This window comes from Cydia amplana, chromosome 10 (assembly GCF_948474715.1).
Source record: "Cydia amplana chromosome 10, ilCydAmpl1.1, whole genome shotgun sequence".
NCBI classification, from domain to species: domain Eukaryota; kingdom Metazoa; phylum Arthropoda; class Insecta; order Lepidoptera; family Tortricidae; genus Cydia; species Cydia amplana.
The window spans coordinates 17,098,139-17,117,903 of NC_086078.1; the positions used below are offsets into that span (position 1 = coordinate 17,098,139).

Genomic DNA, 19,765 nt, shown 5'->3' on the forward strand with positions numbered 1-19,765 from the left:
TGCTTATTTTGAGTCCCGTGCAAGCGAAAGATTCTATAATTTAGAATCTTGAGCGTAGTAAGGGACTCAAAAGCGCACGAGATGTAAATAACTTTGATCTCGTGTAGTACACAACATTTTTCACCTGAGCAGTGAGAACATACCTATTAGACAACTTCAAAAATGTAATCCTTCTTCATCACTTAATACCCACACTCATGTTTTCTTAAGATATACAAACAATTAAGTTTCATTACCGCAATGGAACACAAAAACAAAATGGTAATAATAAATTTCAGCAAAATAATATGGAAATAACAAACATCAACTGACACTTCAATCAACAACTTTTTTTTTGTAAAAAAAATCTTTGTAAGATACGGTCCGAATTGCGGATACGTAACTATTTGTCAACTATGGTAGAAAGTCTTATAAGTAAAATAATTAATTTTGCGTGATGATCTGTGTATTTTTTGAGTTCATTATTTTAATTGTACAATAAAATATTTAAAATATAGTATTTTATCAGTTTTTATCAAATCTTAAACTTTTATTTTTATTAATTCATTATTAAGAATTCATACTCGTACGTGGTTTGGAACGATGCGGTCTGAAGTTTTACGGGGGTCTATTATAAACCGTGAATATACCGTTGAATGTCATTTTAACATTTTTTTGTCTGTTTCTTTTTGTTAACAGTGTGAAAGGGACAGAGATAATAGAACCCAAGTATTTCGAACTTGTATTAGACCCCGCATGTTGAAATGACATTTGACTATAAAGGTCACTTGAATGACATTTTGTCTCACTCATTGAGCAAAATCGCATTTTGCTCACTGTTTTTAAGAATCAAAGTACCCTTGTTCGAGCTGCAGAGGTGAAAAAGTTATTTTTTAATAGCTACTTAAGGAGAACTAGGCGTTGGCGTAAGCCTCAAATAATATTAATGTCCCCTTCCTGCGATAATGAAATATGTAATGACATCTTTCGAGCTTAAATTGAATTTTCTAAAACGGAATGCTCTTTTAATTTCGCGTTAGCAAAACGGTTTCGAGATTGTCCGTTTCCGTTTCCTCGTTTTCAGAATATGATTTTTTTTTATACTTCGCTTTTGATATTTAATAATGTTCGTGGATCCAATGACTACTCTTTCGGAAATGGGGTAAGGGACTAATAATGCTAATGACTTCCTTTTTCTACCTATCTACGTAAAACCATGTTACAACTTATATGTATGGTGCTGCTGTATGTAGATGGTTTTTCTATTTTATTTTATTCCAATTTGATATTCTAAATTCCATTAATATTATCAAAACCACATGAGACAATGTTTTAACTTAACTCATGACATCAGTTTAATTCAATTACTTATGTAAAAAAACGGTCAACTATATGCTTGATTATAGGCCTTTGTATCGTTTTTTGTATTTTTTGTGTGCTTAATAACAAGTTAATTACAGGCACAAATAGTTCTAAGTTTTCACATCGTTTCAAATATTAAGTCTGCCCTACTGATGGCCTAATCGATTATTCACATCGACAACTCGATTAAAACGTGTTAGAGTCCGTGCGGAAAGAGAAGAGTCGTGGATTGTATTGGGCCCCATACATTCCACGACTCTTCTCTTTCCGCACGGACTCTATGGCGATGATTAGTGCTCGATTCTGTTTCTGTCGTATATCGAACGTTGTAACTGGCCAGTAACAATATTGCTAGTTTCGATAGCACGTTTCGAACTCCATTCCTTGCAAATTGAGCTTTATATCGTTTGCATAAGGTCGGAAATACAGTTGGTTAAAAGGGTTAGATGTAACCCATGAATTCTAAAGTGGCACTTTGGTATTGCATCGATAAGTTTGCGTGTGGAGGTGGAGTGACATTCGATTATATATTGTTGTCGAAGCGATGAGACGCAGTAGGCCAAACAATGTTTTTGATGGACATGGCCCAAATTTTAGTTTGTGAATATCAACTTTTGTGCTTTTGACGGGTCAGAAATAACGAGTTTAAAATGAATATTGGTTGTAACAATAGCCTAGCGACATCACAATTTTTCTGTAAAACTAACCCTTTTGGTCTGTGTACCAAAAACTAAATGTTTTTACGATTTATATTCTAACATTATAATGAGATAAATATCTGGGAGACCGAGCTTTGCTCGGAAAACATATATTATGAAAACTCAAAAATGCGCGTTTTCCCAGAGATAAAACCTAGCTTGATCGATTTTTCGCCCCCGAAGACCCCCATATAGCAAATTTCATCCAAATCGTTAGAGCCGTTTCCGAGATCCTCAATATATATATATATATATATATATACATATAAGTAAATAAATAAATAAATATACAAGAATTGCTCGTTTAAAGGTTAACAAGAATTGCTCGTTTACAGGTATTAGATATATATACATATAAATAAATATACAAGAATTGCTCGTTTAAAGGTATACTATAAAATAAAGTGTTCAACACATTTAATGAACTTAAATCAGTTTAAAAAAATCTACTTCTTTCTTAAAATATAATACAAAAACAAACCAGACACAGATACTCCTAACACAACTTAGCACAAATAACTACTAGATTAAAATAAATCTCTTCTAACTTTCTTATGGGTTGCACGTTTAAAACTTTTGAGACTTTTACACAACTGCCCAAATTGTAGTAGGTACCGAGCTACTAACAATGGCGATGTATGCAACTCGGGTGCGTGCGACCCACCCTGCCCGATTGTCCTGTCTAGATGGCTTCGTCGAAAGCCTGTATTGTAGTTTGGTTTGGTAACTCTCCATCGATATTAAAACTTGTTATATTCCCCCGCCCTATAATACAAGGAGTTCCCGTTTATCTTCTGGTTGTAGTCAGCCTCCGGAAAGGGTACGTTGCACAGTTTGCTGATTCTGCTCTTCACCTCCTTGCCTCGGATCTTTTGCATTACATTCTTCACGAATCTGAAGAAATTACAGTTTTAAAGTTGGTATATGGCATAGATGGTAGGATCCTAATAGATGTGGTATACGTGTGCGTCCACGAGGGACAAAACATACATGGCATAGATGGTAGGATCCTAATAGATGTGGTATACGTGTGCGTCCACGAGGGACAAAACATACGCAATGCGATACTATGATTGGTCGAATTTATTTGTTGCCCACCATAATCCATAGGTACTAATTTACGGTGGGGAATAAAAAAATGTGAGACTGTGACAAGGACACATAATAATAACGCTTTCGCTGCTACTCGTAATGAAAGATACATAAGACTATCCCGTTCGGTCATTTCCCCCCACCCCTCATGCCTGATCCAGTTAAAATATTAGATTCATGGTATATGGTGATCGGCAGTCATCACTGCACACTTGCGCAGGTCTTCTTTTACAGAAGGGTTTGCACGATAATCCCCACGCTAGTCCAATGCCGATGGGAATGCAAAACCTAAGGAAACTGATAAAACTATACTAAGAATGTCCAGCATCATCCAACACTACCTCCAGCATCACCTAGTGGTCTCACAGTCAATGTCACCTTATTGTGTGTTGGATGATGCTAAGGAAACTGCATCATCTCCGTTGGCTTGGACACCTCGAAAGGATGGGTGAAGATCGGGCAGCCAAAAGGGCCTACTTTGGGTCGACCAACTGGACGCCGCCCTGTTGGTCATCCTAAATATCGTTGAGCGGACAGAGTGGAGGCAGATCTCCGGTGAACTCGGCGGCGGCGAAAGCTGGCGTGATACCGCTCTGGACCGAGCAAAGTGGCGTGCTGTTGTTTTGGAAGCCATGACGCATTTTGGGTCATCGGCATCGTGCCAACCAAGTAAATGAGTAAGTAAGGAAACTGCAGTTGGACGTGGGTACTGCATCTGGGGATCCTTGGAATAGCAGCTGTCGAATAATTTTGAAGATGATCATTTTGATTGTGCAAGGCAAGCAACATTAGTTACACACACAGCAGAGGACTTGAAACTGAAGCTCATTCAAGTAATAGAAAGATATTTCGGTAAAAATGGGACTGAAGATGGGTTAGATTCAAGTGAATAATGAGATGATTGTAGAATCATTTAACCAAACTCATGAAATGCCTAGAGTCTCAGAACATAGTAGTCAATAGTCATAAGGGGAAGCCGCCAAATTCATCTGAATGGATGCTAAAAAGGATCTGTTTGTGCTTAAAATAGAGCCATACCAACCTGACGAGGTAAAGGTTGAAGAAGAAGAATATGCGGCATCGCAACCACGCGGTAGCCGCCATGATAGGCACCCATCCGCCGAACTCGTCTGGATTGTTTATCTGGCGAGGAGTCATACCCCACCCGCTGTACCTGGTTATAAGCAAATAAAACTTCTATTACGACACAATGTAGAGTAACCCCCTTATTCATTGAACTTAGAAACCTTTGTTAAATTCTATATATTTTAAACAAACAGAAACGTCAAAAGGATGGGAACAAACGATTCCCAACGGTTTGTTAGATTTGACAGACGTTTTTGAATAACGGCAGAGTATAGATATAGGTATCATAGTCATAGGTATTCTTTCTAAAACTCAGGCGTACTACAGTGATAGACATGGGTGCAGAATTTAAAAACCACACCACAAAATTCCTAAAATTGCGTTTAAAAATCAACTCCCTCGTTTTGTAAAAGAAAATATGTTTACGGTACGGTAGGTTTACCTTATAATCATAGCTTTAGTCAAGCTCTGCTGTATATCCGCGATATAGACAATCGCCATGCAAACGTCAAAGATGATGGCGCTCCAGGTGATAAAGCGGAAGATCATAAGGATCACCTTCATCACTTTCATGTTTTTGATCCCGATCAGCAAATGGAGGAGTATGGCTGAGAGGAACCAGAAAACGTGGAGACCGAGACTGAATTTCAAGTATCTGCAATAGGGAACAATAGGGGATATTACGTGAAATTCTGCGTAGGGGGCGCCATTACCACAATCCATCACAATCTGAAGTACTTTTGCTATAAAACTCCGGAGAAAACGGTTTCCACTAACTAAATCTTAACAAATCACTTTCACGTTGATGTCCATGGCATCAGCATAATTCTAGGTTTACAGGTTTCGCTTTAAAAACCTTTTTAATTGTATTGAAAATTTTGAAATTATGAAAATATTTAGAAATGGAAATAATTTTCTCTTTTTGTAAGGACCAGTAAGACGTGCTATAGTTTGTCAAAAGACTGTCTCATTTCAAACATAAATAGACAGAGATAATCATACTATCTTTGCCTTACACTAGTACTAGCACACAAAAGAAAAGGATGAGTATAGTTTTTAACCGACTTCCAAATCTAAAAGGAGGAGGTTATGAATTCGGTTGTATGTTTTTGGTTTTTATTTACTGACAAATTGGATTGACCATCTATACTTACGTCCTAGTCTGCGCAGACAACTTAGCGACCACATTCAGAGACACGGGCTTATTCTTAATAGGTATAATATTCAGCCCAAACGTCTCATTGCTCAGTGTCAAGTCCTGGGTCTGCTTCAGGGACCTGGTCTTCCCGCAGGCGTTGGTGTCGTATAAATACATGATGCGAGAGAGGATCTCCAGGTCGTAAATCCCATCGTCGGGCTTCCAGACGCAGTGGAGGACTGTTGCTGATCCTACAAACACTATTATACCTGGAAAAGAGATAATATCACAGTCATCAAATAATAAAAAAATATCAAAGTTCATCACTTCTTAGATATATGGCACACCAAGAATAAGCGGGCAACTCGCTCGTTCCTTCCCAGAACGTGCAGGATGTGGAATGAGTTACCACCTGAGGTATTTCCTTTTGCACTACGACATGGGAGTCTTCAAGAAGCGGGTATTTAGGGTTCTCAAGGGTCGGCGACGCTTAAGTGGCTCTTGTGATGTTGCTTATGTCCATGGGCGATGATGACCGCTTCCCATCAGTTTGCTGACTATCACATTAAAAAAAATATTCTTCAATGAACCAATGAAACAAGATTGAGGCGGATGAAAACGACTTTTAGTAATAGTCAAGTACCTATATAACTATTCAATATGATATCTGTGATCCCGGGCACGCACAGCCGTCTCGCTCTCGTTTTCGCTCAATGAGAGTGAGAGAAGAACCTGAACCCACGGGGCCTTAAGGGCTTACCTTTGCGACAACTCTGCGTCTGCTTGGGTCCAGCAGTGAAATCAGCGGGGCGTGCAGCATGGCGTCGAGCGTCCAAGGGATCAGCGTGCCCTGACGACGCTACCATACATTTGCATTTGTACAATTGCTTAGAACACGCGCGCGATCTCGTATATGATTTAATTTACATTGCGGACCATTGAGGTTACAACAATTCAGCCGACCGATCAAATTACGCAATGTAATGAAACTCGCATGCGATGCTCGTCTAAATGAGCCCTAATTAATACTTACACTGCACGATGACGTACCACGCAATCAACTTCAGCCTAGATTTATCGGTCTTTAGTAACCCTACTGGGTCTGTAGGGCTTTTGGTCCTGACCAGCGTCGCCCCTTCAGGTTCCATACTAATTAATTTAATACTACTTTTCTTGGTAATTTTATAAAATTGTCAATACGTGGAGTTGGACGTCGAGATTTTGACAAGTTACGACAAGTGACACATTGTACTATGACAGTGGTGATGATTGGTGTGACCTTCGATCAACACGGAAGGGATGCGGCATTCGCACTATTTCCCCTCTGCCTAGGTACAAGATCAACTGATCTAGCGCGGGTAATAAAACTAGTTGCGCTCGGATTTTTAACTAGACCGAGTCCAGACGCGCGAGTGAACACAGCAGCAGAAAAAATGCCTAATTGCTCGGTTATTTGTTGTAAAAAGAGGACGAGGACATCAAATTTACAAAAAGAAGGTGTTACATTTCACATGTTATAATTTTTTTACATGTCATACGTTTAATTACATTTAAATACAATTATTATATTTTAGTCTCATGTAATTGCTGGATTTATCGATTTTGCTCGCCCAGTACAAATTGCGGATCGGTCGAGCGACAAATCCGACTTCTCATCTCTCAGAATACAATAAAATTCTTCGACGTAAATGTGTTAGTGTGCGTGTTGTCACACTTGTGACTCGTCCGTACACAAAAAGAGATCGAGGTTTGCAAGATTTGTCTTCGACGTGTGTCATTTTCTATGTATTTGTGTCGTCATTACAGATTGGATTTTGTATGTAAGTGTGTGAGAAGTGCGACTGTGTGCACGTTCCCCCCCCCCCCCCCCCCGCGAAAAATGGCAGAATGATTTGAATGTCAAGATATCGCTTGGGCCTATCCCTTCCGACGTGTCGGAAGCCCGTGTTGATCGAAGGGTGTGACACGTGATAAAAAATAATACAAAAGTTCGTTCGTTAAACCATGAAGAAAGGTTCGTTTGTTCTCCATAATACAGTTGTCCATTATTTATTTTAGTTTTTTAACAAGCAGAAACGTCTGCGAACGATGCCAAACGATGCTATAATATTAAGCTTCTAGAATAAATTTAAAAGTTGAAAAATTACTGTCTTGGATGAGACTTGAACTCCAGAGGGTTTACCGTGAAAACCGAAATTCACAAAATGCGGGGATCTTTCTCTTTTACTCTGAAATGAAGGCGCAATTAGAGTGAATTCTGCGAACTTCGATTTTCGCGGTTAAAGCCCAGAGGATGCCCAGAGTAATCCAGAGGCCATGGGTTGTATACTTGACTGACAAAATTCTAACCATAATTTTCGAGTGATTTGGTGTCGATACATATTATAAGAAAACAATACCTTTAAACGAGCAATTCTTGTTTATTTATATATTTATTTATTTATATATATATATATTTTGGGGATCTCGGAAACGGCTCTAACGATTTCCATGAAATTTACTATATGGGGGTTTTGGGGGCGAAAAATCGATCTGGCTAGGTTTTATCTCTGGAAAACGCGCATTTTCGAGTTTTTATATGTTTTCCGAGCAAAGCTCGGTCTCCCAGATATTACTTAATTAAGTGGGATAACTTTTGTGACTCGTCCAGACATCCTGAGATTCTTTGTAATGTTTTCGCAGTAAAAGTTATACGAGCTCCTTAAGTATTTTATAGTAGTTATAGTACCGACTATAACTTAAAAGTTTTACTGGCTGTAGTAAAAATGCATGTAATCTAAGTTGTCTGGAATACCATGCCATGCAGTACCTATACATACCTACTATATTATAACTTCTAAGTGTTTGAAAAGGTATTGTACTTACTTACCTACTTGGCTTGCTCAATGACCCAATGAGTCTTAGACTCGTACACAAGAGCACTAATCATTTCGCTCCGTTCTGCACGGATTCACGACAATATCAGTATGGGCGGATAGGAATTCACTCGTATCGTATCGAACTAAGTCTGCTGACTCGGATACCTAAATTAGCTAAACTAGCCTATTCTTGTATCCCAAAGTCTACTAAAGTTATCTTATCTTATTGTTTTCGGGGGCCCTTGCGGATACACTTACACCCATAGGGATCTTTTACATGTGCAATTACCCCCTAGAGAAGATCCGTCAACTACTACTCAACAGCTTTTCCCTCCATATCCATGTGTCGGATGATGGAGCTCATGGGTAGCGTTTTAAAGTCCTCTGGTTCCAGATATCCTGCTCCAAAGTCTTCATTCTTTGTCTGGCGAGGGCGTGACATTCATACATTAAGTGTTTCACTGTCTTTTCCTCTTCGCCACACATACGACAATCGGTGTTGTCAGAGTGTCCCATCTTGGCCTAAAGTTACTAAACTAAAACAAATGACGTAGACCTCTACATTTGCGTAGTCCAGCTCAGTGCTCAACGTTCATCGCATTTACGTCACGTCTGGTGACGTTGCATCTATTTTCAAAGCTATGTCCGTGTGGTAAAGATTCAAATTCGTGTTGTTATTCTAGGAGGAGTAATGTGTACGGAGCGCTCGACCAAACTTACCGCATGTTTACTCATACGGGGAGTTCCCCAATACAGAACAGCGCGCCAAGCGGCACGTTTTGGAAACTCAAAATGCTATACAAAATGTGACTTAACGTCACGCTATCGAATGAAATTTACACTAAGGGTACAGGTTCAATAATTATATATTTAGAATTTGTCGTTTCCGTTTTTGGATATATTTTTAAATAGAGGAGCCATTTCTGCAGCTCACAGAGCCATTAGTATTGATTATATTTGAGTTATTAACCTAATATGCCACTCCGCAATATATACCTTGTCATGATAACATAACCCCTCTATATTCACGAACCCTTGAGATGGATCATATGAATTCCGCTGTGCTGCCCCAAAACGCAGTACATGGTATTGTAAATTTATTTAATAAGTATTGATATTATTAAATAAAGTTTAAACAATATATGTCAAAAAATTATGTACATAATTACAAAAATAATGTAAAACAGGATATTAACGATATATGTATAGGTAGGTTTTTGTAGTTGATTATTTTGAACTTATGTGTTTCCTGTATTTTGAAATATTTTGTCGAAAACAAATCCTTTTGTGCTAATTACAATTCCCTTGATTTTCTTTTATGATAAAAAATTTCATGATTTTTTTTGTCATTTGACTTAGTAGGACATAATTCATTTACTATAATTTTGGTATCGATAACAGTTTCAAAAGTATCTAGGTACAACAAGTATTAAATAAAAAGTAATAAAATGGCTGAACAATGTTTCGCAGGCAGGACACGTGCAGTGAATTGAATATGCTAACAATCACTTCGTGCCCTTAATTACAAATAAGGTTTTTTACCCATTAGCTTTGGCAATAAAATGATTCCTATATTTAACGTAGGGCCGAAGGCCCGAAGCGTCACACGAGAGGAAGTTGGAGCTTAAACACGACCCAATAGTAAAAGTGGCTTAGACAAGCGAAACGGCGGGCCGAAGGCCGAATTAGTAGTGACAAGCTTTAAAAAGAAACTCGATAATTTATTATATATTTTCTGAATTAATTTTTGTATATATAGTATATAGTTATAGGGCCAAATAGAAATACTAAAAGTTTCTGCAGGGAAAACAATTAATGCAATACAATAAAGACATTGACAAACTATACATTTGAAATAAAACCCCTGGTTTAAATAATGACTCAGCAGAAAACAGAGTCAGACCAAGAAAAGTCGGCAGTGATTTTGATAGCACACGCAGTGCAGTTATTTTAAACATCAAACTTCTATGAAATTATGACATATGAATGATATAAATAACACTTGCACCGCGTGTGCTATCAAAATCTCTGCCGACTTTTCTTGGTCTAACTGTAATTAAATTGACTAAATATTCATTTACTAGCGACCCGCCCCGGCTTCGCACGGGTTAACAAATTATACATAAACCTTCCTCTTGAATCACTCTATTTAAAAACCGCATCAAAATCCATTGCGTAGTTTTATGGCTCCTCTACACGATGGGCCAACGCCGGCCACTCCAAGAGACGCAGCCATGCGGTAGAATGAGATAGCAATATCACTTGTTCCCTCTAACGCATAAATGCGTCCCTTGGAGTGGACGGCGTTGGCCCATCGTGTAGAGGAGCCATTAAAGATCTAAGCATACATAGGGACAGACAGCGGGAGGTGACTTTGTTTTATACTATGTACTAGTGATTTGATTTCGCATTTCCTTTACCACGTTCTATTCTATGTCAGTGACAATAGTGATTGATGTAGTGTAGTGTAGTGTAGGGTGTAGGTAGTTAGCGCACCGGCCACAGACCAATGATTGTTCAATGTTCAACCACAATGGTTAATGAACAAAGCCCGAATTATGAGGTAGTGAGGCAGCGCGTACCAGCTCAATGTATATCATAGTTGATTTAACTGAGATCGAAGATCTCTCCGCTCTGTGAGATCGTTGGTTCGGATCCTGGCTTGATTTTTTGCAAGGCTCGGAAAAACGCCCGTCGTTTTGGAAACAAATTACATAAATTGCAAAGTGGAAAAATTACTGTTTTGGATGAGACTTGAACTCACGGCATCTGGATCGATACTCCAGTGCTTTGCCATCTGAGCTACCAAGACCTCATCCATAGCCAGCAAATCTTTCCACCATACGGGTCAAGGGGACCCGAGCGACATCTACCGTAAGAGCGTTACACTTCTTAAACGGCTACCGGTCCAAGTCATATTGGAAATTCACCAGTTACGATAAAAAAATCTAAGCTTAATAGCATCGTTCGCAGACGTTTCTGCTTGTTAAAAATTAAAACAAATTACATAGTTGTCACATATAGGTTAACAGCTATCAAAAATAGTTTTGGTCATAGTGTTACATACCATTCATCTTAAATGTGTCAAACATAAGTATTTACTCATTGTCCTATGTTAAACAGCCAAAGTGGACCAACTTATTTTCTTTCAAGCAATATTTCATAACCAAAAAGTAGAACAACCATAATGGGGCTCAGAAATGACCAAACTTCATTATCATACAAATACACTAATAACAAACGCTATTGTCCAAAAAAATATACACTTTTGGTCTTTACTCCTTGGTAATAAAAGAGGGAATTATATACGCAGTAAAATCGCCATTAGATATATCTGACCGGCCGAGGTGCTCAAAAATATCTGAACACGCACTCTAGCTCCTTGGCAATAGAGGCGGGGTAAGATATTTGTGAGCACCATGGCCGCTCCGATTCTGATGGCAATTGTACGAAAACTGTATACGGCAATTAAGCGAAAAAGTTGGAAAAAGCGAAACCATTCCGACAATGATAAGAAGAGGAATGAAACAGGGCATTATGTACCAACACTTGGCTTTTATTTTTATTTAGTTATTCACGAGTGTTTTGACAAATGGCCGAACTTGAAGCTTCAGTCTCCTTTATAATCTTAAATTGTTGTGTTATGGTCGTGTTTATACGTGTAGGTACAAAGTTTAGAAAACATTTATAAGGGCGATGGTTGTTTCTCCTGAACATGTCATGAATACATGTCCAAATGCCTTCGAGTCTGTCTATCATTCATGTTTGACTGAAATTTCACATTAATGATGACATTCACACTTTGTCGTTGCAAATGGCATGCAGAGTTACCTTGGTCCGACTCCACAAATGTCATGCTCTGACAGGCCATTTCCAAAGTGACTGACGTTTTATCCACATTTACAACAATAAACACAACCATAGACTATCCGAAAGCAAAAACCTTAAGCCACTTGGACGTAAGCAGCGTTCTGAACGTTCTGGTATTGCGGAACAGCAGCGTACACGTATATCGGGGCTCGGTCCTCATTCCTGTACTGCAGACGCGCCGAATACGCCATATTGCGAACGTCGTTCTGGGTTTCGTACTGTACCCTTTGCAGCTGAAGATCCGGAAGCAATACGTAGTAAGCACCATTAGCGTTGACCACCTCAGAATTTTCTTGCAGCTTGCCTTTTGTTTCTTTTGGTAAACCTTCCACTTTCAAGCTTTCTACCTCTTCTTTCTCTTCCCTGTCTCTCTTTGGTTCGGCACTCTTTCTTGGGACTCCGTATTCAGTTTGCGGAGCCTTGAAAGTGTGGAATGGAACGGCGTAGCTGTCTGAAGGAACTCCATAAGATGTCGCAGGCGGGACAGCTTCTCTGGACGGGAGCTTGAATTCTTTAGATGGCTTGTAACCTGCTGCTGGGTAAGGTGCTTCCTCGTTTCTACGAGTAGTAGGTTCAGCTTCTTGTTTTTGGAAGAATCTTGATCTGAAGCTTGGTGGCTCAGCTGTTACAAATGCAGCTAAGAGGAGAATGCAAGCGATGGATTTCATGGTGATTGATGTGGCTTCTTCGAATGTTGGAACTCGAATGATGCTGTGATGTTAAGCTGTCAGCTTTTATACATATTCCTGGCTGATTCTGTTTTCCGTTGAGTCCGGATGTGTCATCTCGATCGATATTCCGTGTAAGCGCGACATTGGCCTATAAGCGGGGATCATCGTTGTGTAATGGTTGCCGCTTAGGTGTCATTGTTAGTGGCGCGTGCGCCGAATGTCAAGTATCGTTTACGAAAATACTTTATGGGTTTTAATATTCATGTTTGGTGAAATTTTCTTTCGCCGTTGCTAATTTGGTTTTTGTGGTGGGCGCTTTGTAAAATTGTTATGATAATATTGACTAATATACCTACCTTCACTGGCCTTAACCCAAATAAGGATAATTCCTAATAGTAAATATGGAATAGCATGAAAAATAAATAGCTTAAATATAGTCTCTAGTTGTATTTTTATATTTGATTCATTTAAATGACTTTAGTGGCAAACAAGCATACGGTACACTTGATGCTAAGTGGTTATCGTAGCTTATGGACGCTTGCTTGCACCAGTGGTGGTGACAGTTTGAAAGTTTTGTAAAACTTTAGGTACTTAAGTACATCCTTTCTCAAAGGGCGCTCATAGTTAAGGTTTTAGAAAATCAATATAATTGTATTTCATAGATAGGTACATATGTACTTAAAATTTTAAAGTGAAGTTTCTAAGTCAGAAATATGTATTTGTATAATTACAATCAAAGAGGTATTACAAAAAGTTTGAGCTCTCTAGTGATAAAAAGTTGTAACAGTAAATTGGTGGTCCTTTGTACTCTTGGATTTCTTCATACTAAACACTACGTGACACTGCAACTGCACTCGTAACAAAAGCCTCGTTGACTAGGGTAATAGTCCAGTAATTAAAACGCAATGACAATGGCCCCCGTTAGCGATGTATGCATAATGCATGCAACATTGGCACCTTGGCGGTATTATGGTCACTACCGTGCCCATCGGTGCCAAATTTAGATGGATGCAATGGTTACGTAATGTAATACAAACCAGACTATTATAAAATAGTTATTTACGATACAAGTGCGGAAAAGAGGAAATTCGGAACGAGTGGCGATAAATTAAAACACGACCGAAGGGAGTGTTTTAAATCGACAAGAGTTGCGATTTACCTATTCGCACGCGTATCGTACAACGTTTTACAGTACATATGCCCTTTTAAATATTTGACAACAACTAAAAGTGCTTATTTACGCACTAGTGCGGAAAAGTAGCACCATATGTACCTACTGTAATATTTTTTTTATAATTACTGAATACTTTTAAGAATTTTGATACTCTAATAAAATATATTTAATTTCAAGTCTTTTCCCGTGAAGTAAAATTCCTTCGTTCCATTTCATTTCATACCGCATAAGTAGGTACCTACATAATTATGTAGGTATTTCATAACATTCCAATGTATGGGTAGTGATTCTCAAAGTTAATGACATTCGTACCAACTAATAACTATACCATGCCCCACTTAATACGGATTAAGAATTTGAATGCGATTTTCATTACTGCGCGGTATTTGGTCGATCGACTGAATTTATTGTACCTACTCGGTACTAGGGGTACACGTGTGCTTTATGTGTCATTATGTATGGGATTTTAGTTTCCAAAACGTCCCGCTTGGCACGCTGTTCTAAATCCCATACAGCAATAGACATAAGTAGGTAACGCAAACACGAACGCTCGTCACGCTATCGACTGAAATTTACACTAGGGGTTCTGTAGTAAAAATGTATAGAATATTGCATGCAAGTTCTTGAACACTAAATGGAGTTTTTCACTAGTTTTACATTACTCCCTAGTAAAATCCCTTTCAATCTAAACTATCAAACTAGCAGCTTAGAAATTTTATGTGACATAAAAACTTCATCCCAAAGGACGTAATTTAACGTCAAGCGCGTCGGACGTGTTAATATTTCACTTTATGAGGAGATAAAACTTTGCAGCGAAATTAAAGTTGACAAAGAGCCGACGGAAGATCACTTAAGATAAGATAAGATAAGATAATATTTATTCAATAAAACTTATGCTAGTTTTATTTTTACAATGGTAATTATGCAATATATACTTAAGTAATAGGACATTCATACATATATACTTATAAATATATATTATACTTGTTTACTTGTGTTTTATATTGCGCGATATTTTATGAGATATTAACGTTGCGTTTCTCGGAAATTAAATGCATGCGGGTGATGCAAATAACGACGTACTTTCGATGGTATTATGAGTAATAGTACATTATTGTCGAGGCTCGGAAGTAGCTACTTGCTGGCTGAGGATTCGTTTTAAACGGATGACCTTGGAATCCATTTAATTGAATCCGAAGCCAGCAAGTAGCCTTCCAGCCGAGTCATATATAGTGCTTTTCTCAAAAATGGTGCAAGAAATACAAATATTTTGCAGAAGCAACGTTCTTATTTTCACAGAAATAAAAGCGGCCAAGTGCGAGTCGGACTCGCCCATGAAGGGTTCCGTATTTAGGCGACTTATGACGTATAAAAAAAAACTACTTACTAGATCTCGTTCAAACCAATTTTCGGTAGAAGTTTACATGGTAATGTACATCATATATTTTTTTTAGTTTTATTATTATCTTATTTTAGAAGTTACAGGGGGGGGGGGACACACATTTTACCACTTTGGAAGTGTCTCTCGCGCAAACTTTTCAGTTTAGAAAAAAATTATATTAGAAACCTCAATATCATTTTTGAAGACCTATCCATGGTGTACTTCCGTTTGGCCCAAATACATTTCGCCAAATTTCACTTCCCAACAAACTTATCGCAATAGTTTCATTTCCCAAAGGAACCTTTAGCAAAATGATAAAAAAAACCAAGGTCGGGATAAAGTATTTCAAATGAAAGCAAAAATAAAAATACTGCAGGCCTTCTATTGGTATGTAAATTGTATGCCATGTAATATTTTGGGACATGTAAGTTATGCTTAATGATACATTTGACTAAATAATACTTGGTAAAATGAAAATTGACCAAGTAATTATTTGCTAAACAATAACTTGCTAAAAAAGACTATTGCTAACTGAAAAATTGCGATAAGTTGTTTTGCCAAACATTTTTTTGGGAAATGATAATTTGGGAAACATAGTTTGGGATGTGATACTTTGGGAAACGTTTTTGGCCCATTCATTAGTAAACCCCTATCCATAGATACCCCACACGTATGGGTTTTATGAAAAAAAAAATTTTGAGTTTCAGTTCTAAGTATGGGGAACCCCCAAAATTTTTTTTTTTTTTTTCTATTTTTGTATGAAAATCTTAATGCGGTTCACAGAATACATCTACTTACCAAGTTTCAATAGTATAGTTCTTATAGTTTCGGAGAAAAGTGGCTGTGACATACGGACGGACAGACAGACAGACAGACAGACAGACAGACAGACAGACATGACGAATCTATAAGGGTTCCGTTTTTGCCATTTGGCTACGGAACCCTAAAAAGTAAAACCATTAAACAGATTTGCTTTACCGCCTTTAAAAAAATAGAAGCATATTTTTCTGCTGAAAATACGCCAACCTATTTAAGACACCTAAATAGTCGCGTTATCAACATTATAATAATAAGCACTGAATCATCTGTTTGGCTGTTTAATTTATTTATTTATTTCCTTATTTATTTATTTTAAAAATGTTTACATGACCTTACAGACAGATCCAATGCGCCATGAAACTTAACATTAACATATACCAAGCAGGTACATATAACTATTACGATTATTAATGGACCTATGCCTTCATTTGATATGGCCATTTCAACTTTTAAAAGCTTTGGAACTCGACAAATAATGGAATTTGTATGCAACATTGCAGTCCCGAAATCGAGACTGCAATGTTTTTAACTTTTTAATTTTTGACTGACCATAAACTACGCACTTCGCGACCTATTTTTAAACCGGCAACGGCGGCAACGTCGACTTTGCCGTCTATTTTTGAGAAAAATAGGTTATGTACCTAAATATGGGTAAGGTGCAGGGGGCCAATTTAGACTGCGACTGACTTGACCTTGGAAACAATTTGACCCCACTGTTTCAGTTTGTATTTTAAAAAGTGTCATGATTTTGATAAATAATATTTAATAAAACTAATTAAAACATGGTGATTACCGACAGGATTTAGGGTAAATGATAATTATTGTATGGCAACACTATAAAAAACTGGATAGGCGAGGAAGGGGTAAGCGGAACCTGGAACGGAGAATAGCTGGGAGCTCACTTTTGATCGGGACGAGCTGATGGAAGGACATCAGAGGCAACTAAGGGTCGACCTGCCGGAAGGAGCTATAATATCTCAGAAGTGCTCAGATCTTCACGCTCATAACCGTCGGTCTACAAATTTAAAGTAAGTGTTTCTATTCTTTTGTGATTCAGTTTAGGCTGTTTAGGTTTAACGTTCAATTTAGTGATCTGATGAGCTAATTGTTGGTTGTTTTCTGTGGTAACGTCTTATATTTCAAGCGGTTGCAATGATAAGAACGTGTAACGGAAAGTAGCATTTAGGTAATAAGTAAATCTATGAGCATTGAATTTTTCTACCGTCAACTAAGTACCCGATTTTTTATAAACGAGTGGCAGTTATTTTTCATTGTATTTGTATTTCGGTTGAATTGTACAGTAGTTAATGATTAGTATATTGCTCAAAAAAATGAATGAGGGTAGTTAACAGTGGACTTTGTACTCTAACGATTTCGATGAAATTCGCATACATGAAATAGATAATAGGACGTTTCCACATAAATGAATTAAGCTTTAGTTACAGTAAACTCAATCAGATTTGTGTAGTGAATACGTAGACAACGATGTATAGGTACCTACCTACAATATGAATAAATACGTTTTGCAACACCAGTTCGTGAAAGCCTAGGTACTTTATTCTTCAAAAAGTGACGAAAAGGTAGTATTTTATCTACAAGAATGCGCAACGAGTAGCGAATTGTGAATCATGACCGAAGGTAGTGTTATAGATCAACGCGATTTGCGAATTACCTATTCGCGCGTGTATCGTGTAAGTACGTGTATGTAAATGTTTGGTTATTTTGTGCTGTGATTTTGAATAGCAAATATCTCATAATGTTTCATACCATGTTCAATATTAAACTTAAAAAAAAATGCATTCTAACTTCAGATCCGCGTTTATTTTATTTGATTTATAATGTTGTACAGTTAGTAGATATTTTCTTCGTGTTGGCGTATTTTCTTTTACTTAGCTCGGTCATAGAAGAAAGAACACTTAGGTGATGTTACATGTTAACGTTGTGGTAAGGGTTATTTACGTAAACTATTTTACAAGATTGTACATTGTAAAGTTTTAAGTAAACTTCGAACTTTGAACTGAAGAACAACAAATGCTAGTCCTTCTTGTCTATCTTTATGGATAGATGATTGTGCCGTTTTGCTTGTATTTTGATTAATATGCTTATTACATATAAGCATCATTTGTGTGACGTGAAGGCGTCTTTTGTGTGACGTGGAGGCGTCTTTTGTGTGACGTGAAGGCGTCTTTTGTGTGACGTGAAGGCGTCTTTTGTGTGACGTGAAGGCGTCTTTTGTGTGACGTGAAGGCGTCTTTTGTGTGACGTGAAGGCGTCTTATGTGTGACGTGGAGGCGTCTTTTGTGTGACGTGGAGGCGTCTTTTGTGTGACGTGAAGGCGTCTTTTGTGTGACGTGGAGGCGTCTTTTGTGTGACGTGGAGGCGTCTTTTGTGTGACGTGAAGGCGTCTTTTGTGTGACGTGAAGGCGTCTTTTGTGTGACGTGAAGGCGTCTTTTGTGTGACGTGAAGGCGTCTTTTGTGTGACGTGGAGGCGTCTTTTGTGTGACGTGGAGGCGTCTTTTGTGTGACGTGAAGGCGTCTTTTGTGTGACGTGAAGGCGTCTTTTGTGTGACGTGGAGGAGTCTTTTGTGTGACGTGGAGGCGTCTTTTGTGTGACGTGGAGGCGTCTTTTGTGTGACGTGGAGGCGTCTTTTGTGTGACGTGGAGGCGTCTTTTGTGTGACGTGGAGGCGTCTTTTGTATGACGTGGAGGCGTCATTTATGTGACATGGAGGTGTCACGTGTGACATGGCATTGTCATCTGTTTGGCGTGGAGGCGTAATTTTTTTTATGACGTTGGACTGGGTAGCGTCAGTTGTATAGAGTGAGCATGCAACATTGTAATTGAATTTAGAATGAGGTGTACGTCATTAAATTATGACCGAATGTATCATGGATGTTAAGTTTGGTAAATCTTAAAGTGGGTCATATGCATGACATGAGTCAGCGTCGCGTCGTTAAGACTAGCTTTTGTGTGATACTCGTGTGTAGGTATTTAAAGGTAATAAAATAAAGTTATATACCTATTTGTTGTCTTTCTGGTCAACTCACATTCTCGTTGATTTCAATAATGTTATGAATCTAAATGGGGTAAGCTTAAAGTGTAAATAATTATATTTTCTGATTTAAGTTGGGTGTTACTGCCAAGTGGTATTCGAGCTAAATACAGATGAATAATAAAATAGGTATTTTAAACAAAAAAATCTTTAAATTATACATAGCTACTAAAGGTTTGGTAAGGTATAAATACATAAAAAAAAGATATAAAGTAAGATTAATTAATTTAATAAAAAAAAAAAATTATATATACAATATAAGAAAAGTATAAATTCACGATTTGAAATTGCTTTTATTAAGTAATACCTATTTGTCTAGCGGTAGGAAACAATTGGCTGGTAACGATGTGTATCGATTTTATAGCTATTTAATTACTATCGAACAGTTAATATCATTCAATGGATTTCGTGCTGCGCTGACAAACTAAGATATAACATTATTTTTATTAAGTAATGAAATTAACATATTGCAACATTCTTAGTAAATTAATCAAATCAATATGCTGTAATCTAGTTTTGGTTTAGTGTTTGGTACTAAGTATTTTCTTTAAACAATATTTACTCGCAAGAAATAAAACTTGCGA

The 19,765-nt window shown here is 37.7% G+C and overlaps 3 protein-coding genes across 4 annotated transcripts in view; 1 reads left to right on the top strand and 2 right to left on the bottom strand.

Annotated features, from left to right (window-relative positions):
• LOC134651312 (uncharacterized) overlaps positions 1-19,765 on the top strand; it is a 371,060-nt gene that overhangs the window by 131,612 nt on the left and 219,683 nt on the right. The window lies entirely within an intron of this gene.
• Positions 2,775-6,523, bottom strand: LOC134651595 (uncharacterized). Its single transcript, XM_063506697.1, has 5 exons — positions 6,389-6,523; positions 5,372-5,624; positions 4,660-4,872; positions 4,174-4,305; positions 2,775-2,933 (listed from the first exon to the last, which is right to left on the bottom strand). Exons 1-5 carry the CDS (start codon positions 6,501-6,503, stop codon positions 2,780-2,782), a joined length of 867 nt encoding a protein of 288 aa, XP_063362767.1. The 5' UTR covers positions 6,504-6,523; the 3' UTR covers positions 2,775-2,779.
• LOC134651709 (uncharacterized) lies at positions 12,158-12,969 on the bottom strand. The gene has a single exon (XM_063506810.1). It carries the CDS (start codon positions 12,749-12,751, stop codon positions 12,158-12,160), a length of 594 nt encoding a protein of 197 aa, XP_063362880.1. The 5' UTR covers positions 12,752-12,969.

Bases quoted from the DNA above. Each gene is read 5' to 3' on its own strand.
- LOC134651709 (XM_063506810.1), bottom strand. From the start codon at position 12,751: ATGAAATCCATCGCTTGCATTCTCCTCTTAGCTGCATTTGTAACAGCT.
- LOC134651595 (XM_063506697.1), bottom strand. From the start codon at position 6,503: ATGGAACCTGAAGGGGCGACGCTGGTCAGGACCAAAAGCCCTACAGAC. The intron at 5,625-6,388 runs GTAAGTATTAAT...TCTCTTTTCCAG, and splicing joins GTGGTACGTCATCGTGCAGT to GTATAATAGTGTTTGTAGGA. The intron at 4,873-5,371 runs GTAAGTATAGAT...TCCCTATTGCAG, and splicing joins TTGTCTGCGCAGACTAGGAC to ATACTTGAAATTCAGTCTCG.